This window comes from Macaca thibetana, chromosome 7 (assembly GCF_024542745.1).
Source record: "Macaca thibetana thibetana isolate TM-01 chromosome 7, ASM2454274v1, whole genome shotgun sequence".
Classification (NCBI taxonomy): domain Eukaryota; kingdom Metazoa; phylum Chordata; class Mammalia; order Primates; family Cercopithecidae; genus Macaca; species Macaca thibetana.
In genome coordinates, this window is record NC_065584.1 from 47,861,324 (window position 1) to 47,889,312 (window position 27,989).

A 27,989-nucleotide genomic window follows, 5' to 3' on the forward strand; every position below is an offset into this window, starting at 1 on the left:
ATGCAAGCTTATGGAATGTCCAACTTCTGAAATACAACAGACTGCAGAGACAACGTATGATTAGGATGGCCTTGGCTCAGTGTTTCTGAAAGGAAATGTACAGCTTTTGTCCTGCCTATTGATATCCTGTTTGCACTCAGGGCTGGTCAGGGTGAGATGTGTTAAGCTTTTTTTGGAGGCCGTCCTGATAACTCATTCCTTTACTCCACTATTTTCAGGCCCATTCTGGAAACGCAGGATTTAACCTCGGGGTTGCAGCTTCCCTGGTCTCCATCTGCCATCAGAATCCATCTCCACCCCTTCCCCGCTCAGACCTGTGTCCCCTCCACAACTCATACTGCTCACTCTCAGAACTGTGGCCCTGAGTTCTCTAGTTTTTCCTCTTTGCCTCGGGACCCAGGACACCAGTCGGGGCTTAACTTTCTGAGTTGGGAAGGCGACGCTGCTGGTGGCTGCTTCTACCTGCTGGTTCTTCCTTTTTATTCCTCCCCAAACGAGAGGAAGATTCGAGTGGATTTGGCACATCCCCTAACCCGGGCCTGCCATTTGCAGGTTGGGGGCTGACGTGCCCAGGAGGACCCGGACCAAGCAGGCCATTTTCACCTGCGTAATAACAGGCTTGGGAGTAGCGAAGCGGCGGCGGCAGCAGCGACTGGAGTAGGAGGAGGAGCGCAGGCAGCGGCCGCGGCGGGGCCGGAGGAAGAGGAGGGGGGAGAAGGAGGAGCTGAAGCGGGAAGAACGGCAGGCAGCGGCTCGGCGGAGTTGCAGCAGAGGCGGCGGTGGCGCTGAGACACCGCAGCTTCCCCGAGCGCCGAGTCCCTCCGGGGACAGCAGCAGGGAGCGCCCGCGCAGCCACCGAGCCTCGGCCCAGCCAAGCCGCCGTCGCCGCGCCGGGGGACCGCCAGCCATGGCCGCGCCGCCGGATCCGCAGGACGAGCTGCTGCCGCTGGCCGGCCCCGGGTCCCAGTGGCTCAGGGACCGGGGGGAGGGGGAGGACGAAGCGGTGACGCCGAAAGGGGCCACGCCAGCGCCGCAGGCTGGGGAGCCCAGCCCGGGGTTGGGCGCCAGGGCCCGGGAAGCGGCGCCGCGGGAACCCGGCTCGGGCGCCGCCCGGCAGTCGCCCGTTGCCATGGAAACTGCATCCACAGGTAAGGCGGGCGCCGCTGCCCCTCAAATGGCGTCGGGGACCCGGGCCCCCCAGTCAGTCCCCTTCTGCGCGGCTCTCCTGGGCACCTGCCTCGCGCTTTCTGCCTTGAGCGCCAACCCCACCCCCGCGTCGCCACGGGCGACTGGGAATATTCGCGGGCTGGTAGAAAACAACAATTTTATTTTTCCCAAAGGCTCAGAAGTAGTCAAGATGCTTTTGATCCTTTTATTTCATTATCATGATTATTTCCGCTTTAAAAATTGTTCTCATCGACAAACCGCAGCATTCTGACTGTTGGCGAGTCTGGGTACAAGTTTCTCCTTCCTGCCAGGGGGCTCCGAGCTGTAGGGCCCGTTTGACAGGTTGTGGGGATTTTGGGGGGCGTGTTTGCGCGCGGTGTGCGCGCCGGCTACAGGAGATGCTGACAACCCAGCGGCAGGCAGGCCCGCGGCCCCTGGACCCGGCTCTGTCCAGGGCAGAGATGTGGCTGTAACTGCCCCTTACACTTGCCCTCCACCAATCGCCACCATACCCTACTCCCCCCACATCCCTTCTCCTTTTCCCCCGCATAAAACAAATCCCAGGGAGTTTGTCCCTAATTCGGAAGGCACAGCTTTGCAAGGGTGCTGTGGCTGCCCCCGCCCAAAACCTGTATTTCGTCGCTGCCCGGATGGCCCCACCTTGCAGGGAGCGTTGAAACTTGGAAGTCCGAAATGCGGCGGACCTGGCTGTGGGTTGTAGGGCTTGGGTGGTGGTGAGTGGACGTAGCACAGTTTACCAGCAGTCTGACCCGCCCGCCCCGCCCCCCCGTCTCCCCCCAGGAAATTTCCCTGGGTTTGGCCTTTCTTCGCCTGACGCCCTATTCGAAGTTTGAGCGCGCCAGTGTCCAACGGGAGGCCAGGCCCCTGGCGCATCCTGGTCAAAGAATCCAGGAAGCGTGCTTTGAGGCTGCCGGCCTGGTTAACGCTGTTTCCAGAGAGAGGAAAGGGGATGCTGTGTGGTGCTCTTTCCTGAGAAAGCTTTGCTATGGTGGAGTGGGAGCTGTGTAGTTTTGGCAATGTAGAGCTAGAAGGCCTGGGGTGGTGGGTGCTCCCAGAGGAGGGGAAGGGGAGTGTGACTGGTGTGTGTGCTCTTGGTGGTTGATTTAAAGAAACCCCTTTTCGTAAGCTTCTCTTAAGGGTTATGTGGAATGCCTAAGGTAATCGTAATTAACCGCCCTGGTACAAAAGATCTAAGCTGGGGAAAAGAGGTTTGGAGAATGCGTTGGATAAAATTTGTCAATATCCTGAAGGGAAGAGAAAAAGTGGAGACCCTATATAAGAAAAAAGAAAAAGAAAGAAAGAAAAGTACTCAAAAGCCCCAACGCCAAACGCCAGTGGTTGTATGTTAGTTATTATATCCCTGGGGGTGGGGAAGGATTTAAGTCTGAGAATGGCTGCGCAGTCTCTCCTTCAACTTCTGCATCCAAATGGAAACAAAACTCTTTATAATTGCAAAAGAAGATGGCAAATGATAATAGACAAAGGAAGGTAGTTTTTGTCTTTACCATTCTTTGCTGAGGCTAGACTGCTCATAGTTCAGAATCTTTATCCACTGTAATCAAAGTAAATCGTTTCTTTATGAAACATTACCCACCTCCTATTAATGCCACCAAGATTATGTGAACTAGAAAAGGGAAGCTAAGTGCCCCATGTTCAGTAACATATCCACAAAAGTTATTATATAGGAAATGCTTAGAATATATATTTGTGGGGTACAGTGTGATGTTTTGATATATGTCTGCATTGTCAAATGATTAGCTAATTAACAAATCCATCATCTCATGTACTTATTTTTTGTGGTAAAATCATTTAAAATTTACTTTTTAGCAATTTCAAAATGTATAGTGCATTGTTACAGAAAAGTGGCTGTAATAAGTAACAATGCATTTGGCATTTTTAGTATTATTATTATAGAAATACCTTGCTTTATTGAATGTGTTTAGGGTTTTCTATCCTAGGCAACAAATATAGTAATAAAATCAAACATGATACTACTACGTTTGGATAGGAGAAGAATGAAGAAAGATGGAAGGAACACATTTTGCATATTTATATAGAAATTTTTTAGTTTATGATTGTGGCTTGAAGGAATTTCTGATATAGTTGTTGATTGGTTAATGTCTTAAATCTCTATGTTTCTTATTAAGTAGACTGGATGTGCTGCTATAAGAGACTCAAATGCCAGAAATGATATATAAATAAATAGCTAGATCTTAAAATTCCAGAGAAATCTTGTCCAACTTCCTGGTCTGTTATTTTGGCAGTTCTATTGCTATAAGCAAAGTTAGCAGGTCAGCCCTCAATTGTATCAGAGACGCCTATTAAGCACACTACTTTACACTGTATTTCTTAATTTACTTTTTTTTTTTGGCTTATACACAGAAATTTATTTTCTCACAGTGCTAGAAGCTGAGAAATCTAAGATCAAGGTAGAAATGGTGTCTGGTGAAGGTCTGCTTCCTGGTCCATACACAGCTGTCTTTTCACTGTGTCCCCACATGGCAGAAGAGTGCTTTTTTTTTTTTTAAAGAGTGATGCTTTTTGGGACTCAACTCAAACTAAGAACTAACTTAGACTTCGAGTGTGATGCACTGTAAACAGATTTTGTTTCTTTTTCAGATGGAAATTTAAGACAGATATTGATGTTTTAAAAACTGTTTTTCTGAAAAACATCACCAATCATGCCATCTGGACAGATATTCTGTTATTTATTTTTATACATCGATGGTAATTAAAATTCTCCCAGGAACATTTCCAAAAATATTTCTCAGCAGTGTCCTGGAATGAATATATGTTTAAACATCATTAAAACTGCACCATAAAACGCCATCCGTCCTCTATTTTCAGGTATTCTCATTGCTTCTGTCCCTTTTGTGGCGTGGAAATAGTCTCAACAAAATAACACTGTCTTCTAAAATTACAACTTCATTTCTAAATTGATAATGGACATGTGAAATTATGTCTGTTGACAAGGGAACATTTAATACACCGTGGTAACTACAACATGTTAGTGTTAATCATACAAGTACCATCATCTAATAACTTTATACAAAGAATGTTAAGAGCAACTGTTTTGTTTTTTCATGATCAGTTATTTTATTCCTGGAAACTATTCAAAAGGAGCATACAATAACAAAAGGAAAAAAGAATGGTCCTTTGTTTAAAGAAAGAATTTTAAATAGAACATTTGAACAAAATGAAATAGAAGTTAACTCATTGCATGCTTTGGAAATTAACTCATTGACTGCTTAATATATGGAAAGCAAAATCAAGAACATGATGGAGAATGGTCAGGAAAAATCAGTCCAATATGATTTGCTGCAGTGATATCAATTTATAGATAATTTGACTTAAATTTCAAGATAATTACAAAAAGCATTTTCCAATTTACTTTCCCATGGACCATATTGTTTATATGTCTGCATTTTTCAAATGCTAAATGTGATGCTGTATTGGAAAAACTATTCTCAGTCTATCATGATTTAAATAACTTTCAGAAGGTTTCATATACCCTGTGTTTATTCTATTTAATATAACAAATCTAAAGAACTATAACACATTGCTAGTCATCTTCTAAATTCCATTTGGAGGCTAGATTAACTGTCTTCACTTTTGGATGTGTTTGACAGATGTGTGGACATTTTTTATTTGGAGTCATTTCCAGGTAATCCCCTTCAGAAGGTATAAATTTCAATCTTCTTTCTTTTGAGAAAGCTACAGTTCTATTGAAATGGTAAGGAACATTACACTTTGCTATTACTATTTTTAAAGAAACATATAAGATGAATAAAAGAGTTTGGAAAACGAATGCAATTTATTTCTCTGGGCATATCCTCTAGATACAATCAATACCATTTCTGTAAGTAAGTACAATATATATTCTTTAATACAGGGAATTCAAATTAGGTTAAGTTAAAATTTAGAGATGCTTACATACTTTAAAAATACATTGATAAATATTATAAAGGCTTTCAGCTTAACTTTCCCTTCATGAACTTACTGTTCCAACAAAACCACCCTGCTCATTACCTTGGTCGTAGGCTCTCCTCTCTCCTCTTTTTTACTTCCGATTCTGAGGGTTGAGGGAAGGGTTGTTGGTTATCTTGCCCATTTTATTGTCTATCCCTGGGAGCGTGGATTACAGGGATTACAGAAAGCTTTTATTATCTTTTGTAAAGTGAGAAACCATTGCAGTTCAATTCAACTTAGTAGACATATTAAATGCCTCCTTTGTGTAAGGATCTGTGCTAAATACAGGTTGGTCATGGCTTCCTAAAACATGTGCACCTTTCTGATTCACAGTATTTACTTTAGCCAAATCGTTCCTTTCGTGTTATTTTTCATTTTCTTCATTCCCAAGTTATTGCTGGAAGCTTGACTAGAAGGGAATTATAATAATCTAACCCCATGGGCACAAGGGTATGAGTTAGTGTTCTGAGATCAACACAGGATAAGTAAATATGAGCACAGCTTGCTCAGACTGTGAAAGACAAAATCTGCCTTTTTGTCTAGCTGTGAAAAAGAAAATCTTTCTCTCCCTTTATTTCTATCATCTATCTCATTCTCTGCATCTTCAAAGAAATAACTGGCTAAATGTTACATCAAGATCTTTGGATTAGTTAGTTGTGATTTTATTCAACAATTAGATTATTTCAGTGGTGACTAAGGGAGTTTTGAAAACGATGCTGGAAAATTCAGAGAGCAGTGAAAATAAAAGACATTTCAAGAGACTAATATATCTATATAGGAATGCTGTGCACTAAAGTCATTATAAAGAACATGATCCAAAAATGAAAGACAACCAGTTTTGTTTGGTTAAATAACATTTGAGGGCAAGGAGAACGGTGAGAAGAGTGCGAGCCAGAGAGGCCCACTGTTTGTGGAAGATGCTGTAGTGTTAGGATATGAGAAAAGGGAGGGAAGAGCTTCTCAATTCTTATTTGAGCTCCCTAATTTAAAATGGACAGTGATTGTTAAGTTGGAAAATCGAAACATACAGAAAGAGATACCTGGATCCCAGGATAAGTAAACAGAAGGTAAAATCTTGTATTACTACTTTGATGAGATCAGTTCTTCACATCCAACTACTTTACATCTCATGGAATTGAATGAGTGTGCTGAGCAGCTTTAAATTCATTCCCAGTATCTTTGGAGAATAAGACTAGGGCTAGAAAAGCTGAATTTGATAAGTGATTTTCAAAAAGGGGAAAATGGTGGATTCTTAAAACTTATAAACCAGTATGTTTGACACTGATTGCTGGTAGAATCTAAGAATGTGTTATTATGCTAAATATTCATAGACCCTTAGAAAAGAATGAAAATGTTGTTCAGAAATTCCCTCTAGTTCACTAAAACATAATGCCTGTACAACATTATTTCCCTCTTTTTCAGATTTTGAATTACCAACACGCATGTAGCACTTCCTATTTCTAGGAACTTACAAAATGCTCAACTTACATAAAGATATAGAAAGCATGTTCTTTAATTTATAAACTGCACAAAATTTCAAAGGATAGCTGATATGCTACAGGGTAGCATTGCTATGAAAAAGAATCTTGATTTTAATGTTTATTCAAAAGCAACAAGATAAATCTGTTTATTAAAATTATTTTTGCCCCAATTTAAAAATTGGGGGAGGGTAGAAAATACATATACATGGTATTAAAATCTAAAAGGTGCAAAGGGGTAAGCAGAGAAAAGGAAGTCTTCACACCTTACCTTTCAACAGTCCATTGCTCCTCTCCAGAGGTAACCATTGTAATTAGTTTCAGCAAGAGAGCATTACTTATGATTATACTACTATTTATTGAACTCTTGCTATATGTCAGGCATTGTCTAAGCACTGAGGATTATAGTACAGAAAAGGACAGATAAAAGCCTTTCATCCATAAAATATACTTTTTTTCTTGGTAGGGGCAAGGAGAGAGTAAGGAAGGGCAACAGAGACCAGAACATCTATATCAAGGGATGATAAGTATTATGAAAAAGGTCAAAACAGAGTAATGGGAATGAGAGGGTTAGTCAAAGAAGACCTCTTTGATAAGGTATCTTTAAAGCAGAGACTTGAAGAAAGTGACAGAACAGTCATGCAGATGTCTGAGAGAAGAACATTTTGGGCAGAGGGAATATCCGTTGCAAAGGTCCTGGGTGGGAGTGTGCCTAGCACATTCAAGGAACCACAGGAAGAGCCATGAGGTGGAGTAAGCAAGGGGAGAATGATAGAGGATGAGCAAAGGGTCAGAGGTAGAGTGGAATGGATAGATTAGGTCCTGTAGGCCCTTATAACAGCTTTGAATATTACTCTGAGTGTGATGAGAGCCACAGGAATGGGAGAGGTGTTAAATAGAGAAGGAACATATTTAGAGTTCAGTTTTAAGTTTAATGACTCACTCTAGTCTCTGTATTGAGAATCTAACATGGGGGTGGTGGTGGTTGGTGTGGAGCAAGAATGACCTACTAGTAGGCCATTGCAATAATCTGAGAAAGAAATCATGGTGGCTTGCACCAGAGTAACAGCATTGGAAGAGGTGAAAAGTGGTTGGATTCTAGATATATTCTGAATGTATATAATGTGTTAGAAAGAACACAAGGGATGTGCCGTGATTTTTGGCCTGAGTAAACACAAGAATGGACTTGTTATTAGCTGGGGTTGAGAAGACTTTAGGAAGAGCAAGTTTTAGGGAAAAACCAGGAGTTTGGTTTTACAAATGTTAATTTTTGAATGTCTGTTTGATGTCCAAGTGGAGACATCAAGTAAGCAGTGTAGAGTGGGGCTGGGGAGTGATCTGACCTGCACGTATACATTGGGAGTTGTTTGTATAGAGATGAGATCACCAAGGGAGTGAGTGTTGACAGTGACGAGGTCAAGGAGTCCTGGGTCACTCAAATATTCAGAGGTCTTTCAAAGAAAACTGAGTAAAAGTGGGCAATGAAGTAGGAAAACTGAAAGAGACTCCAGAAGAAAAGATCGTTGGAGGAGTCCAGAAGAAAGGTGAAAATAGGAGTGAAACAGTCACCTGTGTGATTTATGACATCACAATGAACCATGACAGATCCTGGGAGTTACAGTAAACCAGACGCTAATGGATATCTTTAGGAAGGGACATAATGGCCTAGGATTCTGCCTAGGGGCTTTTAGAGGGAAACAGTGGCCTGTAACATTATAGATGTAAAATCTTGACTATAAGTTCTGAAATTTCTATTTAATATGTATAGAACGTAGGAGATGCAACTTAAAATAGTTCATGGTGGGGGTTGGGAATTTTGAGGATTGTAATTAGCTAAATATGAGCTAGTGGTATGGTGAAAGTACTAAAATATCTTACATAATTTCAGGTAGTATTAATAGAAAGTCTCAGGTGCACATTATACGAGGTAATAGCTCCCCTATATTCTATTCTAGTCAGGCCAAATTTGGAGTCTCATACTAAAGGTTAGGTGCCATGCTTTGAGAGACATTGACGAGCTATAATACAGTGAGAGCAGGGCAATTGGGAGGCTTTTGGAAAACATGACGTTTGAGAGATAGTTAAAGAAATTAAGAATTTTTATCCAAAAGAAAAGAATGGAGATCTGAATGTTAAATACTAGAAGAACTTTCACGAAGCAAAGGAAGAAGACTTGACCCGGCTGATTTCACAGAGCAAAATTAGAACTAGTGATTTGGAGAACTAGATTTCTTCTGAATGAAAGAAAATATTCTAATAATTAGAACTTATCAGAAAAGAGAGATTCTCTCCCAGTTAATGACATTCAAGCAAAAGCCAGGTTGCTGTTTTAATGGGGGAAATGCAGAAAGAAAGTCATTGGTTACACTAAGATGTTTATATCTTCCTCAAAGACAATTCCTAACTTGACATTGTTATTGTTACATTATTACTTGTATTAGTCCATTTTCACACTGCTGATAAAGAGATAACCCAAGAGTGGGCAATTTACAAAGAAAAAGGTTCAGTGGACTTACAGTTCCATATGGTTGGAGAGGCCTCATAATCATGGCAGAAGGCAAGGAGGAGCAAGTCATGTCTTACGTGGATGGCAGTAGGCAAAGAGATTGGGCAGGGAAAATCCCCCTTATAATGCCATCAGATCTTGTGAGACTTATTCACTATCATGAGTATAGCACGGGAAAGACCTGTGCCATGATTCAATTACATCCCGCCAGGTTCCTCCCACAACACGTGGGAATTCAAGATGAGATTTGGGTGCGGACACAGCCAAACCATATCATTCTGCCCCTGGCCCTTCCCAAATCTCATGTCCTTACATTTCAAAACCAATCATGCCTTCCCAACAGTCCCTCAAAGTCTTAACTCGTTTCAGTATTAACTCAAAATTTTATAGTCCAATGTCTCATCTGAGACAAGGCAAATCTCTTCTGCCTATAAGCCTGTAAAATCAAAAATAACTTAGTTGTTTAGATACAATGGGGGTACAGGTATTGGGTAATATAACCATTTTAAATGGGAGAAATTGGCCAAAACAAAGGGGCTACAGTCCCCATGCATGTCTGAAATCCAGCAGGGCAGTCAAATCTTAAAGCTTCAAAATGATCTCCTTTGACTCCGTGTCTCACTGATGCAGGAAGTGGGTTCCCATGGTCTTGGGTATCCAGGTCACACTGATGCAGGAGGTGGGTTCCCATGGTCTTGGGAAGCTCTGCCCCTGTGGCTTTTCAGGGTACAGACTCCCTCCTGGCTCCTTTCATAGGCTGGCATTGAGTGCCTGTGGCTTTTCCAGGCACATGGTGCAAGCTGTCAGTGGATCTGCTATTCTGGGGTCTGGAGGACAGTGGCCCTCTTCTCACAGTTCTACTATGTGGTACCCCAGTAGGGAGCCTGTGTGGGGATCTGACCCTACATTTCTCTTTTGCACTTCCCTAGTAGAGGTTCTCCCTGAGAGCTTCATCCCTGCAGCAAACTTCTGCCTGGACATCCAGGTACTTGCATACATCCTCTGAAATCTAGGCAGAGGTTCCCAAACCTCAATTCTTGATTTCTGTGAACTTGAAGGCTCAGTACCACATGGAAGCTGCCAAGGCTTGGGGCTTGCACCCTCTGAAGCCACAGCTTCAGCTTGTTGGCCCCTTTCAGCCATGGCTGGAGTGGCTAAGAAGCAGGGCACCAAGTCCCTAGGCTGCACATAGCACGGGACCCTGGACTCACCTGGGAAATCATTTTCTCCTAGGCCTTGGGGCCTGTGATGGGAGGGGCTACTGTGAAGACCTCTGACATGCCCTGGAGACATTTTCCCCATTGTCTTGGGGATTCACATTTGGCTCCTCGTTACTTATGCAAATCTCTGCTTCTGACTTGAATTTGTCCTCAGAAAATGGGGTTTTCTATCGCATTATATCAGGCTGCAAATTTTCTGAACTTTTATGCTCTGTTTCCCTTATAAAACTGATGGCTTTTCATAGCACCCTGGTCACATCTTGAATGCTTTGCTGCTTAGAAATTTATTCTGCTAGATACCCTAAATCATCTCCCTGAAGTTCGAAGTTCCACAAATCTCTAGGGCAAGGGCAAAATGTTGTCAGTCTCTTTGCTAAAGCATAACAAGAGTTACCTTTGCTCCAGTTCCCAACAAGTTCCTCATTTCCATCTGAGACCACCTCATTCTGCACCTTATTGTCCGTATTGCTATCAGGCTTTGGTCAAAGCCGTTTAACAAGTCTCCAGGAAGTTCCAAACTTTCCCACATTTTTCTGTCTTCTTCTGAGTCCCCCAAACTGTTCGAACCTCTGCCTGTTACCCACTTTCAAAGTTGCTTCCACATTTTCTGGTATCTTTTCAGCAGCACCCCACTCTACTGGTATCAATTTACTCTATTAGTCAGTTTTCACACTGCTGATAAAGACATACCCGAGACTGGGCAATTTACAAAAGAAAGAGGTTTAATGGACTTAACAGTTCCAAATGGCTGGAGAGGCCTCATGATCATGGTGGAAGGCAAGGAGGAGCAAGTCGTGTCTTACATGGATGGCAGTAGGCAAAGAGAGAGATTGGGCAGGGAAACTCCCCTTTATAATGCCATCAGATCTCATGAGACTTATTTGCTCTCACAAGAACAGCACTGGAAAGACCTGCCCCATGATTCATTTACCTCCCACTGGGTCCCTCCCACAACACGTGGGAATTCAAGATGAGATTTGGGTGGGGACACAGCCAAGCCATATCATTATTTTAAAATTATTACATATTTCTCAAAAATGAACCACACACTAATGAAACTGGAAACTGTCCATCACAAAAACCATAGTTATCCCAAATTGACTACTTAAAATGTGCTTTTCACAGAATTGTGGCCTTTTAAAAATCCTCCTCTAGTTCTCCATTGTCAAGAAAACTCCGTAATGTGACATATTTGCTTCTTAAGAACTACATAATTTTATCCAGTTTTGGATTATTAGCATAAATATAAAATATGCTATCTGCAAGTATCTCTTTTATTCTTTTTGCTGAACTATCTTCTTCATTTTTTACTGAATCTAGTTTCATAAATATTCAACATATTCTAAAATGTTTTGGAAATTCATTAAATAATTTTGTAATGCTAAAAGCATCATAAGATCCTTTCCTTCTTTCTCTGCCTCACTATCTATATATTTATGGCAGATTATTCATTGGAAAACCATATTTCCTGGGTTGCTTACTGAATTAAATTTTTAGCTGGAAGAATTCTCCATTCCAATTTCCACATCCAATCCCCAAATGCCTTTTCTAATTCATCTATTGCATGAGATTTTTTGTAAAATCAGTTATAGACCAAATTCTTGCTTTCTGAATTTCGAAAATTTGTTGAATGTCACATTCTCCAAAATTCCTAGAATTTTGTTTTATGCATAGCAAATCTTTGGCTTTCTTTTTGTTTGTTTGTTTTTTTTAAACTACTCTTGAACAACAGAAAATTATATATATTTGAATGATTCCTGATCTAGTTGATAAGCAAAGGAATAGAAAACAATGTCATGTCTGCCTTCGGCATAAATTTTTCAACTCACTCTGAAAAAATCAGGGCTTCTCAAAATACGGCCTGTAAACTACCTGCTCCAATATCACGTGGGGTGACCACAGACCTCATCCTAGGGAAACAAGCCTACCAGGTGCATATTAAAGCTATAAGAATCACTGATTTATTGGCTTTCCTGCTCATGCTTGGCATTTTATAGGAGATGTGGGGAATAGAGGAGCATGAGCCATGTCCCCTTTCCCCGTTTCTTCCTGGGCTTATTACCATCCAGTTGGGAGATATGGCGGACTCCCACAAAGCAAAGATGAATAACTCAGGTCAGCATGCAGCTTGTTGCTTGGATGGATGGTAGAAACTATATGTGTGATAGGAATTTCGTGACTGTATGGGTTCCAATGTACCTGGTCTCTTGAAGAATGGATAGAATTGGAAGGGGGCAGAAGTGAGCAGAAAGGCAGTCTGAGTATGGGGATGATGATAAGGAAGTGAGCAATGATGAGCTCAGTTTCATAGCTCATCCAGATGAGGAGAAAGAAGATTCTGGGGGGCTTGATGGCTACACAGAACTCTAGTCTCCTTTTCTATGGATTCTGGGATCTTTGCAGGCTTATATGTAAGGGAAGTAATATCACAGAGCTATGTTAAGGAAGATTAGTCTGACAGTAGAACAGAAGATGAATTCAATGAGGATAATCCTAAAACCTGTGAGTTTTGCTGGAAGAAAGCCAACCCAGTAACATCAATTTCAGGGCCTTGAATAAGTAGCCATGGGAATAAAGAGGGAGGTATATGGGAAGAAAGATGAGAGGCTTCACAGGAACAGTCAACAGGACTTTGTGACTAACAGACATGATCTGGGGACGAGGGGAGGAATAAATCAAAAATGACTACAGTTTTGTGCCCTATGGCTGGGAGAAAGTTATGCTATAAAGGGTGGGAGGGGGAACTGGCTAGAGGAGTGAGGATAATGAATTCACTTTTAGTCATATGAGGCTTGAAATGATGACAAGCCATTTGAATGGAAATTTCTACTTGGCAACTGTAGATAAAGAAATGGATTTTGCAGGTGAAAACAGGATTGTTGATATGGATTTAGAAAATTAGAAGAGAAGCCATAGCGATTATGTAGTATGGAAAGGACAGAGGGCCAGAGACAGAGGAAATGCTCCTTGCCCCTCATTTTAAAAAGCTTAAAGCTTTAGCTTTAAGCTCCCTGAGCCTCATATTCTATAGTAGGTATATATGGTATTAGATCCTGTGGAGTGCCTGGCAATCATATGGTAACTACAGGTACTCCTGTTATTATAGTATCACAGAAGCCAAGATGACATGGTACAGAATGAGTCCTGACTGAGAAATCAGATTTATCTAGCCTTGGCTTTGGTACCTAATATCATGTCAATGTGGGCAAGTCATATGACTGCTTTATGTATCAGTTTCTTCATATATGACATAACATGAACACAATACCATTCTGGCTATCTTACAGGGTTATATGAAGATAAAATGAGATAACGTAAGAAGATGTATGGAAATGGCAAATAACTCTGTATCTGTAAGGTACTATTAATAGGAAGCCTGGTCAGCAGTGTCAGATGCTGAAGAGAATGAAGATTGAGAAAGAACCTCAGCCTTAGATGTTTTACTATAAAATGCTTGCTGTGTCCAGCTGGACCTCAGCCAAATAGCAATGGGGAAGGACAGTAGAGCCAGGAAGGATGGGGGTGGAGATAAGTCAGTTTTGGTAATCCACATGGGAAGATATTTTGGAGGAGGGCAGTAGGAGTGGTGATCTGCTGCATTTCCCATGTCCTGATGAATGATCTGTGAGTACAGGGCTGAGGTGTGCCCATGGGTACCAGCTGGAATGAGGGAGGACAGCAGATGGAATCTATTCTGATTCTCCTGTTCAGTGGAAGGGCAATAAGCCTAGGAAGCTGTCCCAGGTATGTGTGGGAGTTGGTCTGGAAGAGGCTGCTTCTCTTACTAGAGAAGGCAACACAGTGAAAGCTAGCTCCTGCTACGCCCAAGTACAGGGCTAAATCAACTGGCCCTGTGGGCTTGTGAGAATCTGCAGGCTAGTCTTTTAACTCAGTAGATTAATGTCTTACATAAAAGCATGATTGCTCTAGAAAGATGGGGTCTGTATCTCTTCTGCTAAATACAGCTAAAAATCCTGGACATTTCATGTGAAATAAATAGAAAGGGTCTCTGAAAGGTGAATGAAGAGAAGAAGGCAGACTTACTAGAGACCATGGGACCTGTGGAAGGACACAGCAGTAGGTTCTCGGGGTTTTCTGTTTTCATCCTATATCTCAGGCTGGATACTGGAGAAGCCAGCAAGCAGAAAATGCCAATGGGCACAGACAAAAAATACCCACAAAAAAATGGGTGTTTCTAGTGAAAGGATCAGAAAAGGGCAACCTAGCAGGATAGAAAACTTTTAGACAATAATCACTGTATCGAGCCAAACACCATGAAATAAACTGAGGTCCCACCTCCATGCCCACCGCAGAAGCTAAGTAGGGAGATTTGCCTGCCAGCTAATATGGTGTTAGAGGAAGCCTAGAGGAGAGTCAGGAGTTTCACCACTGCTCAATGATGAGACTGAGTGGAAAACGTGGACTTCTATTTAAGTAAGATACATAGTCTCAAGATATAATACCAAAAATGTCCAGGTTTTAATGGAAAATTACAAGAACCAGTAGGATATGAACTTGAATGACAAAAGACAATCGACACCAAATTAACACAGATGGTAGAATTATCTGAGAAGGATTTTAATGTAGCCATCACAAAAATTATTCAACAATTACAAACACACTTGAAATAAATAATAAAATAGAGAGTCCCCAGCAGAGAAATAGAAAGTCCCAGCAAAGAAATAGAAAGTCTCACCAAAGAAGTAAAAGCTATGAAGAACTAAATTGGAATTTTAGAACTAAGATATACAGTAATCGAGATAATTTTTATAAAAGCCTCAGTAGATGGGCTTAACAGCAGAGTGAAGAGGAAAGAAGAAAGTGTTAGTGAATTTGAAGAGAAACAATAGAAATGACCAATCTCAACAACAGAAAGAAAACAGAGAGAAAATAAAAGGGGATAAATAATAAAATCCCTGTTCTCTGCAGCACAGGAATGTTTATAGGACGTGTTCCCCTTTTCAGATGTTCATTGAGTATTCATATTAATAAGGTACAGTGAAAACAGACTGACCAGGTGTATTGCCTCATGTTTGCTAAATGCATAAAATCTAAGCTATGTTGGTCCAGATGTGGGCTTCAGGGAAAATAACCATATAGTGCTACTTTTAGTTGTTGAGATGTTTTCCACATTTACAGTACTTACTGATTTCCGATCTGTACTTATATGCACACATAAGCTAAGTTACTTATGAAACGAGCATTTCTATAGGACTTACAATGTGTTCTGAGCTCTTTACATTTAATCCTATCCTTAATCTCAATGAAGTAGGTATGATTATTTACCCCATTTTACAAGTAAGCAAACTGAGATAGAGAGATATTGAGTGACCTGCCTATGATCATATAACTAGTAAGTGACAGCACCCAGATTTGATGAACCTTGGCAGTCTGGATCTAGGGTTCATGCTCTTAATTACCTCACTCTGTTGCCTGTTTTAGGCTTTTCTTGTGCAGCATCTATTTTTTTTTTTTTTTGAGACAGAGTCTTGCTCTGTCACCCAGGCTGGAGTGCAGTGGCACACATCTTGGCTCATTGCAACCTCCACCTCCTGGGTTCAAGCGATTCTCATGCCTCAGCCTCCCGAGTAGCTGGGATTACAGGCAGGTGCCACCACACCCAGCTAATTTTTGTATTTTTTGTAGAGATGGGGTTTCACCATGTTGCCTAGGATGGTCTTGATCTCCTGACCTTGTGATCTGCCTGCCTTGACTTCCCAAAGTGCTAGGATTACAGGTGTGAGCCACTGTGCCCAGCCGCAGCATCTATTTTATGATCTGTGCAGTAAAAGTTGCATATTAAATAAGGAATTAGCTTGCATGAAAATCTATCTGAACTACGGTGAGCATAAATCTGAATGGGAAAGACAGTGGTTAAAACTTGGGTTGACAGAACTTGAGAATCTTTAAGAACCTCAGCCAAAAGCAACAATTAATTGCATTTAAAAAGTAAAAGTTTTACTGGGTGCTGTGGCTCACACCTGTAATCCCAGCACTTTGGGAGGCTGAGGTGTGCGGATCACCTGAGGTCAAGAGTTCAAGATCAGCCAGTGTAGTGAAACCTCATCTCTACTGAAAATACAAAAATTAGCCAGAGGTGGTGGTTCATGCCTGTAGTCTGAAGCAGGAGAATGGCTTGAACCCGGGAGGTGGAGATTGCAGTGAGCCGAGATTGTGCCACTGCGCTCCAGCCTGGGCAACAGAGCTAGACTCCGTCTCAAAAAAAAAAAAAAAAAAAAAAAAAAAAGGAAAAGTTTAATAGGGATAATTGCAAAACCCTGCAATAGCATCCCCAAACTAACTGCATGGATAGACTGGGAGGGCCATGCATGGTGGAACTGCAACATAAATAGAGAAAAAACAGGGATTTTTAGTTAACTTTAAGTTCACTTTAAGTCAGTAGAGTGAAGCAGCTGTCCCTGACGTGATAAATGTTAGTCTCGTTAACTCGAGATGCCCAGAACAAGTAGGAGAGAGCTGCAAATACTTGTTTCAACCCTCAAGATGGGAGGGTTGGAACATGTGCAGGTCTGGGCAGAGTTCTGGGTGCACTGAATGATGGGGTAGAAGTCATAGTAGAAACCTTGACTATGGTTGAAAGAGCTGAGGGTTTACAGACTGCTTGAAAGAAGATAGGATGGGTTATGACAGCTGTCTAAAAATACATGAAGGGTTGTCAAGTGGCATAGATTCTGGGCATGTTTATGTGACTCTGGCAGATGGAGCTGTGGTCAGTCAGAAGTTACAGGGAAGGAGTTAGAGCCTAGTATTCATCAGAGCTATCAAAATAGCCTAGACTGCCTCATATGGTAGTGAGTTTTTTGTTACTGGAGATGTGTAGCAGAGTTGGGTTGATCATGTCTGTGACAGAGGGGTTATAATAGAAAAGATACATTAGATTAATAATTTAAAAAGTCTTTTCATGATCACAGACCCCCACTGGAAAATCTGTACAAACACCCACAAATTCTGGATTTTTTCAGAGGTTTTTTATGGATGGGGAAATGAAATAACTTTCTAACTCTTAAATCAATGATTCCAGATACTCTCATAGAGATCACTGTTTACACAGGGGCAATAGTTTTATCGTTCAATAAAATCTCAATCATCCATTTTTTTATTCAACAAGTATTTATTGAGCATTTACTATATATATATATGTCCACAGACACAAAATGTGCAGTCGGGTAGATGACACAAATACGTAATAAGAATATATAGATAAATTCAGTAAAATAACAATATGGTCAGACTATGAGGAATAGCAGTCTAAATCAGGCAAAAGATCTGCATTCCATAAATTTTGATGTATTAATTTCAAGAATATACTCTAGCAGAATTTGTGGCTCTCAGAGGATTACTATGGAGAACTGAGAGAAAGAGATTGGATTTGGAGATTCCATACTGGATTCCAGTCATGGCTCTACGAAAACAGTAGCTAATCTCAGCCTCTGAGAAGGGCTTAATGATGGGTCTATGTGAATATTCATTGCCCAGGTAAGTGATGTATCATCATTCACTGAGTCTGTGTACACTTCAGTCACTGCCAAAGTTTTTGGAACCAAATGTTGTTTTAAGTAGATTAGACAACAGTCTTTTACCATTATTATTAGGAAATGTTTGGGGTGGGACTAGGAGAAGATGTTAATTCTCCCTCTAAAAACATCAGCCATCTAATGCCACCCTCAATAAATATATGTTCTTTAATGTGGACGATCATTTTTTCTCAATTTTATGTAAAGTATGCATATGATGTTTTTAAAAATCTGCTCTACTTTTATTTATGTATGAACATACCATCAAAGTAAAATCAGAGTGCTTCTCATGCAAATGCAGCTTCAAAATAAGTCAACTGACTTCTATAACTAGATTGTAGCCCCTATGTGCCATTATATGTAGAAAATTTGGAGTTGCCACTACTTACTATACTATCAATTTGTTTAGCAAACCTTTTATTATAGATAATACAAGAGTGAATTACAACCCATTATGTTTGAATTACCAGAATTGAACTTCTGTGAGTTTCTTTTAAATTGAATCCATGGTGTTAGAGAACTGTTGCTATTTTACCAAAAGTCTGGAAAGAGCCAATGCCTAATATTGCTTTCTAGAAATTGTACAATATTTTAAAACCGAGCAGTTTCTGTTTACAGTTTGGATGTTTGCATATCAATTCTCAGAAATAAGAATTGGTTCATTCTTTTTTTTTTTTTTCTGAGACGGAGTCTTGCTCTGTTGCCAGGCTGGAGTGCAGTGGCGTGATCTTGGCTCACTGCAATCTCCACCTCCCAGGTTCAAGCGATTCCCTTGCCTCAGCATCCTGAATAGCTGGGACTATAGGCACGTGCCACCACACCCAGCTAATTTTTGTATTTAGTAGAGGCGGTGTTTCACCGTGTTGGCCAGGATGGTCTCGATATCTTGACCTTGTGATCTGCCTGCCTTGGCCTCCCAAAGTGCTGGGATTACAGGCATGAGCCACCGCACCTGGCCAAATTGGTTTATTCTTATAAATAACATTAAGGAACAACAACAACAACAAAATCATATTTTAAAGAAGTACAGAAGTAATATACTTTCTAGGGAAATAAGCCCCAGACAACCCCTGTTTTGAAAGTAAATGTGCTGTCAAGGCTCTTTGTGTTGCTATTATTTTTTAATTATACTAATCTGCTCTGTGCTTATTTAACCCCTATGTGGTATAGTAACTCCCGGGAACATGGGTTTCTAAGAGGAGTCTTTAACAATCTGTTAAAATGAAATTCTCCGCCATTCTATCAGACAGGAGACATCAAGGTCAACCTTTAAGTGTATTATTTAACACATAATGATTATGTTTCCTAACAGTAATGATTGTGTTTCCACTGTGATCATTTGTGTGACAATGTCACACAACATTTATTGAAAGATATTGAATGATATGCTCCATGTATTATCACATCAATATGAATCTTTTGAAGCATTATTTTCTGTTGAGAAAAGGGAAAGTTGGTACATAGGTTGATCACAACAGCCTGGAGTTTTTTTGTTTTTATTTTTTCTACGAATGACCCTGCACTGCAGGGGAAAACAATCAGTAGACAACTGTGTATAATAAAACTGAAAATTCAGTCAAGTTTCTTAGTGAAATAGAAATGCTCAACTCCACAGCCTCGTTTTAAAATTGTAAAAACAGTAATAAAAGAAACTTTTGCAAGAGAAAAAAACCTACCCATGATCCCACCCGCTTTGCACATTCTCAGTGCCCATGTGATGGTTTGAGGATTCAGTGGGCTTCTTTGAAGTGCTTGGAACAGTGTTTGAGACATAGTAAGGACTGTATAAATATTTGCTATTTTTATTGTTATGCTCTATCAGTTGTTGTTTATTTGCATAATAACCACTAACCTCTTTCAAGTGGTTGGAACACTGACATCATTTATTGAGTGATCCCCATTTTACATTTGTAGATTCTGAGAGAGGGCAAAGCCACATCTCTGACTCCCAAGTCTCATGTGCTCTTTATTATACTCCCTGGCTTTCTGTCTTCAAAATGTATATGGTCCCCAATTTAAAATAGCTTAAGATTTCTAACTTTACAGTGGTGCAAAAGCAATATGCATCCAGTAGAAACTGTACTTCATGTACCCATACAACCATTCTGTCTTTCACTTTCAGCACAGTACTTAATAAATTACATGAGGTCTTCCACACTTTATTATAAAATAGGCTTTGTGTTAGATTATTTTTCCCAACTGCAGACTAATGTAAATGTTCTGAGCATGTTTAAGATAGATGAGGCTAAGCTATAATGTTTGAGATACATTGTGTTTTCAACATATGATATTTTAAATTTATGACTGGTTTATGAGGATGTAACCCGATTATAAGTGGAGGAGTGCCTGTATAACATAAGGAAAAATAGAACTGTCCTACAAGACAACAAAGCCAGGACATGGAATTCAGCTTTACTTTGCAAAGAGGGAAGAAAGTAATGAGTGTCAGCTGAAGAGACAGGAGAAGAGACACCAGAAGCGGAAGTGAGGGTGAAGAGAGGAGCAATGGGGCTGGGAAGAGGTGGCGGTGAAAGGAGAGGCTTGGCCCCTGGAATGGACACAAATAGACAAAAGGGAAGAGGAAGTGGAGGAATTCAGAAAAGAGAAAAGAGAGTTAACAAAGAGAGAAGTACACAGAGAGGGGGAAGCCCTTTGAGGAAGCAAAAGAAAAAAAAGGAATGGATTTGTAAAGAAGAGGAAAAGAGAAGTAGATAAGAAGACTTTCCTAAATTCTAGAACCTAGAGTAAGTGAGAGTGGGAGTTCTTGGCTTTACTTCCCCTAGAAATTGTGATTCATGTATTTATGATTGCTTAGATCCTTAAACCAGGAGAAACTTCTATAAGTGGGGTGACTCCAGCAGGCCCCTGGGGCTCAGGGGTAGGAGCCATTCTTGGGGTTCTGTACAGGGCCACCCAAAGCTTTCTCACCCCCAGCTGAATGAAATCAAGCAGTGGGCTGAGTCAGGCCTGTGGGCTGAAATGTTCCTTCCTCGGTCTGGGGATTTTCCAAAAGACTCACATTAACTTTATCTAAATGGAGAAGAATTTAGCTGAGGGTTTTCCCTCAGATATAAGGGTGTATTTATATACTTTTTCTCTTCTGCATGACTAGCCTGGAGATTTGCAAATGCAGTGTTTGGATAGCAATATCAGGGAGTTAATTGGTTTTTCTTTTACCATGCTCAAATATTAAAATGTACTCTATACTTTGGGGAAAAGAGAGTAGTTAAGGAAAAGAGAGGAAATAGATCAAAGTGAAAGAAGTTGACATGTATTTAGCACCTAGTGCTAGGCAGGCAGGCACTGTGATAAACACGTTATATACTTTATTAGATTAGATTTATGATCTAATGGCCTATTGAATATATAGCAGAGTATTGAACTATGATTTGGTTAATCTAAGTAGGGGTGACAACTAATTTGCATAATTCTATTGTTTCCAACCAAGGCCATAAACTACATATAGAAAATGAGTCTTCCAGCAAGGTCCTGCTAAGTTGATCGGGGGATGAGATATTGGGGTTCAAGTTATAGCTGGTAACAAATGTGCATTTTCAGGAAAGTAAACCACATATTCTTCCTGGGGGGTGGGGACTATTGAAATAGATAGCTAAGGATTTGGAGTGCTTCCTGTCCTTTCGTCAGTGATGATTTGTGTACATGGACTTTGTACTGTATCAAGTGAATTAATGTTTGATTTCCTTGTCTAGGCAGAAATTCCCTTGAGGTAGAGGTTATGTCTCCGATAGTCTCTATAATTCCTTGCAGACAGCCAAGCATATAAGTACCAGAGTTTTATAATTTGGTGGTGTATTTTTTTCTTTGGTTACATAAAATAGTCTTAATACCATACTGGGATCATAGCACATTTTCAAAAGCTTTCAAAGTTCACAGAATCAATGACTATTCAAAGCCTTTAGAAGCAGGATTTGGATCTTTTATGTATGACTCATATGGCCAATCTTAAATCAATTACAGTGTAAATTCTTGCTCCTATTTATATGAGTTATAAGAATAATCAGCAAAAACCTTCATATGTTATATCACTTTGAATTTCTTTAAAAACTCTAGCATGCTAACTTAAAAAATAAAACAATTCTTGACAGTTATGATTAAAACTATGATGATAAATGAATTCTGTTAACATTTTAAAAATTAATTGGATGAATGTCCTTGATACAGCATTCAATTATCTTGAGAATTTATATAATAAAATGCAGTAGTTTGTGCTGAGATTAGTTTGACACAATTGCCATTAACAACTCCTCCTTCTTAGCACCTAGCAGTGCACCTGGATGCTCAGTCCTCAAAAAGGCGATGCTGCATTCAGGTGGTGACCATTACGAGTTAGATCCTAATTTTCTGTTGATAAAAGGCACAATAATGGTGAATTGATGTTTCATTAGTTTGTGGAGAGGAAGGCTTGATGGTCTCTTCAACTCTAGGCCTTCAAAATCTGAGGCATTACTCAGATGAAAGATGAAAGTGGTTGCTAAGATGAAGGAGGCTCTAATGAAGTGGGGCTTAGAAGCAGGTTTGGGCCTGGTGAGAAAAATTATTTCAGGTCTCCAGCAGAGTGGCCTGGCTAAAAGTCTTCACGTGGGATTTGTAAACAAATTCAGGCCCTGGGCCCACTTCCTGACTGCTGGGCTGGGCAATCTGCGCCAGCTTCCTCTGCAGTCTCTTCATATGCAGGAAAGACTGTGGGTTCAGGTGTTAGAGCTATTCCAAAAAGCATGTGGCATGAAGCAGGGCGTTCTCCAGCACTGGAAGGGTCCAAGCAGAGGCTTCATGACCACTTACTGGGGAGGTTTAGAAGGAGGCATAATTTTTTAAGTGGGAAGTCAGTTGAACTTGATCACTTCAAATGTTCTTTATATTCCTTTTGTCAGGATTCCATGATTTTATGATAGAAAGTAGATAATTGTTTTGCACTAAGTCCTGTGAATGACTATAAAATGACGCACATTTTAAATATTGGGGTTTTACACCTTTAGCTAAAACTTGTATGAGCCCACATAAGCAAAACAAAACAGCAACAATGTAAATTAACAAGTAATTTTAACACTTAAAAGGATTTTCCGTTTGTTATATTTATGGACATGCTCAGATAAAACATCTGATTAGTCAAATGGAAACATTGGTTAATCACTATGTACTTTAAAATACTCTTGGTAGACAAAAATATTGTATAATGTAGTGCTTATAGAGAACAATGCTGAAGAGATGGGGACTGTTTTTCATTGTTATACACTTATCTGCCAGATATTATTATGCTACATTTGTGTGGATATAAAGGTTTAAGAAATTATTTCCTCAAGAAAGTTATAGTCTAATGAAGGAGATAAAGAAACAATGATATTTTATGTGAAGAAATATGATAGAAGTATGTACATGATCTACACCAAGCATCTAAGCAGAAGGGAAAGTCAGAAAAAGCTTTTTACTGGAAAAGGTTCTGGAAATGAGTTTTAAAGCATGAGAAATTAGCAAGATGAAGCATGGGGAAGGCTATTCAGAGAGGACAGCACCACTTAAAACTGTTATTTCTCCCTTTTTGACTTCTTCAATGAGGAATTTTGTTTTTCCTCTCAGACACTCGGTTTCTAGAATGGTGAGGAAGGGGTACAGAGCTCTTCATTTACATTTATCTTTAAGCCTCCAGGTTATTCCTGGTTCTCAAGCAAAATCAGTGTCATCAAAGTGACTGCTTCTCTGAGAGTACATATGGCTGTCAGAGTTGGACAGACTGTGCATCTCAAACAGGTGTGCAGACACCTGGCTACAAACCAAAGGGCACTTGGAGCCAGACTACACAAAGTCCCTTTTCTCCAGTAGTAAGCCATTCAAAACACTGTTTTATTACAAATAAATGTATGCATCAAGGAGTAAAAGCACACGTAGTTTTAAAATGTGAAGCTTTAAATAAACTCCCTGTGTCATGGGTGTAGGCTACATCCAAAGGCCCTTGGGATACACACTTACTCTTCTTTTCCATTATGCTTACTTGGTAACCATTGAGAAACACTAAACAGAAAAGTGTCTGGGTAGGGACTCTGAGGTGAATACTGAGACTGCAGGAACAAAGTGACAGATGAGTGTGGATGTGTGTGGTACACACGTGTGTGTGTACACACATATGTGCATACACCAACTCTGATCCATGGGCTGTGGCTGCACAGATATGGGTGCTGGGATGAGAAGAGTGCTGTGGAAAGAATGCCTGGCTTAATGAGTGATGTCTGCTGTAGGTGAGCAATGAGAAGGGACACAAGCAGCAGATGGACCAGGATTTATCATCTCAGTTCATTCTGTTTCTTCTTCCACAAAAAAGCACCACTGGGGTAAGGAAGAAGTCACAGCTCAGCTCTGGTACTGGTTCTTTTCTTGCATCATCCTCATTCTGTAGCACTGTTGACCTTATCTTCAATTCCTACCTGATTGACATCCTATAATGACCCACCTACCCCTGGCTGACTGCTTACAGACATCAGGGTTGTTATTACTGTTTTTTGGCAATTGTTCCAAGCTCAGATTTTTAAATACAGAGACTTCATCAACTGTACGTTTAGAGTTCAAGCTTCTGCTGTTCCTCATCTACTATAGTGCAGATATGTATGATGCTGGAATTTAGGATATATATATTTTTCTCCTCTAGCATGTTCTATGTAGAATTGTCCATGGCAGCTGCCTGGCTTTTCAACGATGTCATATGCTGGAAAATTGTGGTGGGGGTTTGGGGGAGTCTTCTAGGGAAAGTGTTCAGTGGGTCCAAAGGAATAGACTTGTAAAGCTGGCATAATCAGATATTGACAAGTACTAGTTCTATATGTGACTAGATCTTCCTGGGGAAGGGGTAGCTGAGAATGGAATGGCAGACGGGCCAGAGTAGGAACTTTAGATTTTATTCTCTGTTAACAATAGAGAGTAATTTGGTATTTTTGGTGATATAAAAGCCCTCTCAGATTTATGTTTATAAAGCACTCTAGCAATGTGGAAGGTTGTAGTAGAGTACGGTGAGGCATGAGAGGTTAAAGAGACTTCCACAATTAGACACAGTGAGGCCGAAACTGTGGCAGTGGAGAGCAAGAGGGATTGGGAAATACAGTGGTTAGAACTTGGAGTGAAGAAGACTTAAGAATTATTTAAGTTTCCGGCTCAGACATGTGGGTGGATAGTGATGTTGTTAAGTGAGATGCGGATACAGGAAGAGAAAATCAATGTAAAAACACTTTCAAAGATAATAGCACTCCATTGCAAGTGTAATGTATTAATATTAAAATCATATTCACTGAACTTACCTTTTAGTTTAATGGTTATAAAAAGTATTGATTAAACAGATACAGAGAAACCATTAGGAATCACAAAGCTAGTGCTTTTGCAACACTGTACAAAAGATGCAAACTATGAACCCTTTAGATTTTAAATTTTTGATTGCTGCAGGAAATCTACAATGTCAAGTTCATTTATAAAGCGATTAAATTTTACTTTGATCATAGATTTTACTTTATTAGCACTTTATGATGTGGAGAAACATTAACTAGTTCTACTGGTTGGCTATAAGTTGATTGCACAGTTGCATTCTTATAATTTCATTATTTGTAATCCGTAAATATTAAGTGAAATTTTAAAGTCTTAACTAGAGCAGAAAATAAAGTTTGCCAAGAGCTAGTAAGATGTATTAGAAAGACCTCGATCATCTATTAACTCATTTAATAATTTATTAAATAAAACAATGGAAGATTTATCTATATGTTTTCCCTAAGTGGTTATCTTTTTTAAAAAATATTTTTAATTGTGGCAAAATGCACATAACATAATATGTGCCATCTTAATCATTTTTAAAGTGTATAGTTTGTGGTGTTAACGACACACCCGCTGTTGTGCAACCGTGGTGACCATCCATCTCTAGAACTCACTCTGTAACTATTAAACATTAACCCTGCATCTCTCCCTACCTTCCTGCGCCTGGCAACCAAACCACCAATTTACTTAAGGTCTTCATAAATTTGACTACTCTAGGACAACTCATTATTTAAGCAAAAGGGAATAATATAGGTTCTCTAGAACCTCTTGTTGGTTCTGTGTTGGCTTACGTGTAGCTAACTATATGATCATTTTAACTATTTTAAAGGTTTTAAAATAGCAGAGTGCATTGGCAAGCGAGCTTTCAAGACAGCAAGAAAAAATTAGCTGAATTCATCCTTTTATCAGAAGCCTACTCCCCACTAACTAACCCACACCTGTGATAAGGACATTCATTCGTTCATAAGGGCAATCACCTCTTTAAGGTTCCACTTCTTAATATAGTCACAATGACAGTTAAATTTCAACATGAGTTTGGGAGCGTACATTCAAACCATAGCACATTTATCCCCCTTCTATACCTGAGGCTGTGTTTATAAGGCCTGTGCCTCCAAGAAAAACCTTTTCTTGTTCTTTTGCCTAGAAAGGACTCACTCCTCCATTGCTAAACCAGCCTGTACTCTTGCAAAGAGGCAGGGAGCAAGGGAATCCCAAGAGAATGCCGAGATTCTCACAGCAGCCTTTCTCATGGAGCAAATTAAGGACGAATACAAATCATTTTGGGATTTTGACCTAAATCTTAACCCATTTATTTTCTTAATATAAATCTCTTTTTTCCACTAGTGCCTTTAAAATGTTTATAAAAAAACACTAGGCTACAATTGTTGCTTGCTAAATTGAAGGCTTTGAAAACAAATGACATTAGTGACAAAACTCCAAATGGCTGTATCATTTATGAACATTTTCTGAAGTTCATCAAGACATTTATAGGACACAGGCTTTATGAGTTCTGTGTTTCTTCCAGTGTCTTACTTTAGATAAATTGTGCTCACATTTCTCCCACTCTTTCACAAATGCGCTTTTCAAATCACGTGTGCATTCCTTTTTCAACTTTTTTTTAGCTTGTCTTTCCAAGTGTGTGCAGTTACATGAGCTTAGCAGATGTTAGTAACAGGTATATAAGTTGAATAGCAGTAATAGCTATAATGTATTAAACATCATTTACCTGTCAGACTGATTCTGTGATTTAACTTAATTATACCATTTAATCTTTTTAAAAATACTGAGATGTAATTCACACCCAGAAAAGGAAACAGATCTCAATTGTACAGTTTGGTGGATATATACCTTGTAACCACCCAGATCAGGGCAGATCAAAAAAGAACATTTCTATCAGTAGGGAGCCTCGTTCATACCGCTCCTCCTAGTCAATCTCCTATTCCCAGAGGCAACCATTATTCTGGCTTCTCTCACCACAGAGTGGCTCTGCCTGTCTTTGGACAGCATAGAAAGGGAATAATTTTGTGTTTCTCTTCTTTTGCTCAATATAATGCTTTGCTAAACATTATTGTGTGTATTGAGAGTTTTAAAAATTACTGTGCAATATTCTACAATATAAATATATCACAATTTGTTTATCCATTCACTTGTCAATGGAAATTTGGGACTTTTTTAAAGCTATTATGAATACAACTGCTATGAACATTCTTGAACATATTTTGTGAACCTGTGGAAACATTTCTCTTGAGTATGTACCTAGGAGTATAGCTTGAAGGCTATAGGGTAGGCTAATGTTTAGTTTTATTAGAAGCTCCTAAACAGTTTTCCAAAGTGCCTATACCATTTTGCATTCTTATTTATAGTATATGAAAGTTTTAGTTGTTTTCCATCCTCACCAGTACTGATCAGACTCTAATTTCAGACATTCTAGTGGATGTGCAGTGGAATCTCAATCCTCCCCACCAATGAGGTGTTCCAAGATGTAATTTACATTTAATAAAATGCACTCATTTTAAGTGTATAGTTTGATGTGTTTGCAGAAGCGTTTAAAACCATGTAACTATTAATACCACCCCAATCCATTTTTAGGTATAAATGTTCTATAAGTGCCAATTAGGTTAAGTTAATAGATAGTGGTTTTCATATTTTCTCTATCAACCGTTTGCAACTGGGCTCCTCAGATAATTAAGCCCGAGTGCCTTAAGACGTGCATTGTATGGATCTAGAATGGTGCTAGCTATGTCCATCTTTAGGGAAAATTGAAAAAAAAGTCATTCAAATTATTTTC

General features: G+C 39.8%; 1 protein-coding gene across 1 annotated transcript in view; it reads left to right on the top strand.

Annotated features, from left to right (window-relative positions):
- The first annotated feature begins 695 nt into the window (after positions 1-695).
- The window catches only part of RTN1 (reticulon 1), a 280,433-nt gene continuing 253,139 nt past the window's right edge, over positions 696-27,989 (top strand). The window contains exon 1 of the mRNA XM_050797790.1: positions 696-1,148. Coding sequence (XP_050653747.1) covers positions 908-1,148 — 241 coding nt within the window. The 5' untranslated portion in view covers positions 696-907. The remainder of the gene's footprint in view (positions 1,149-27,989) is intronic.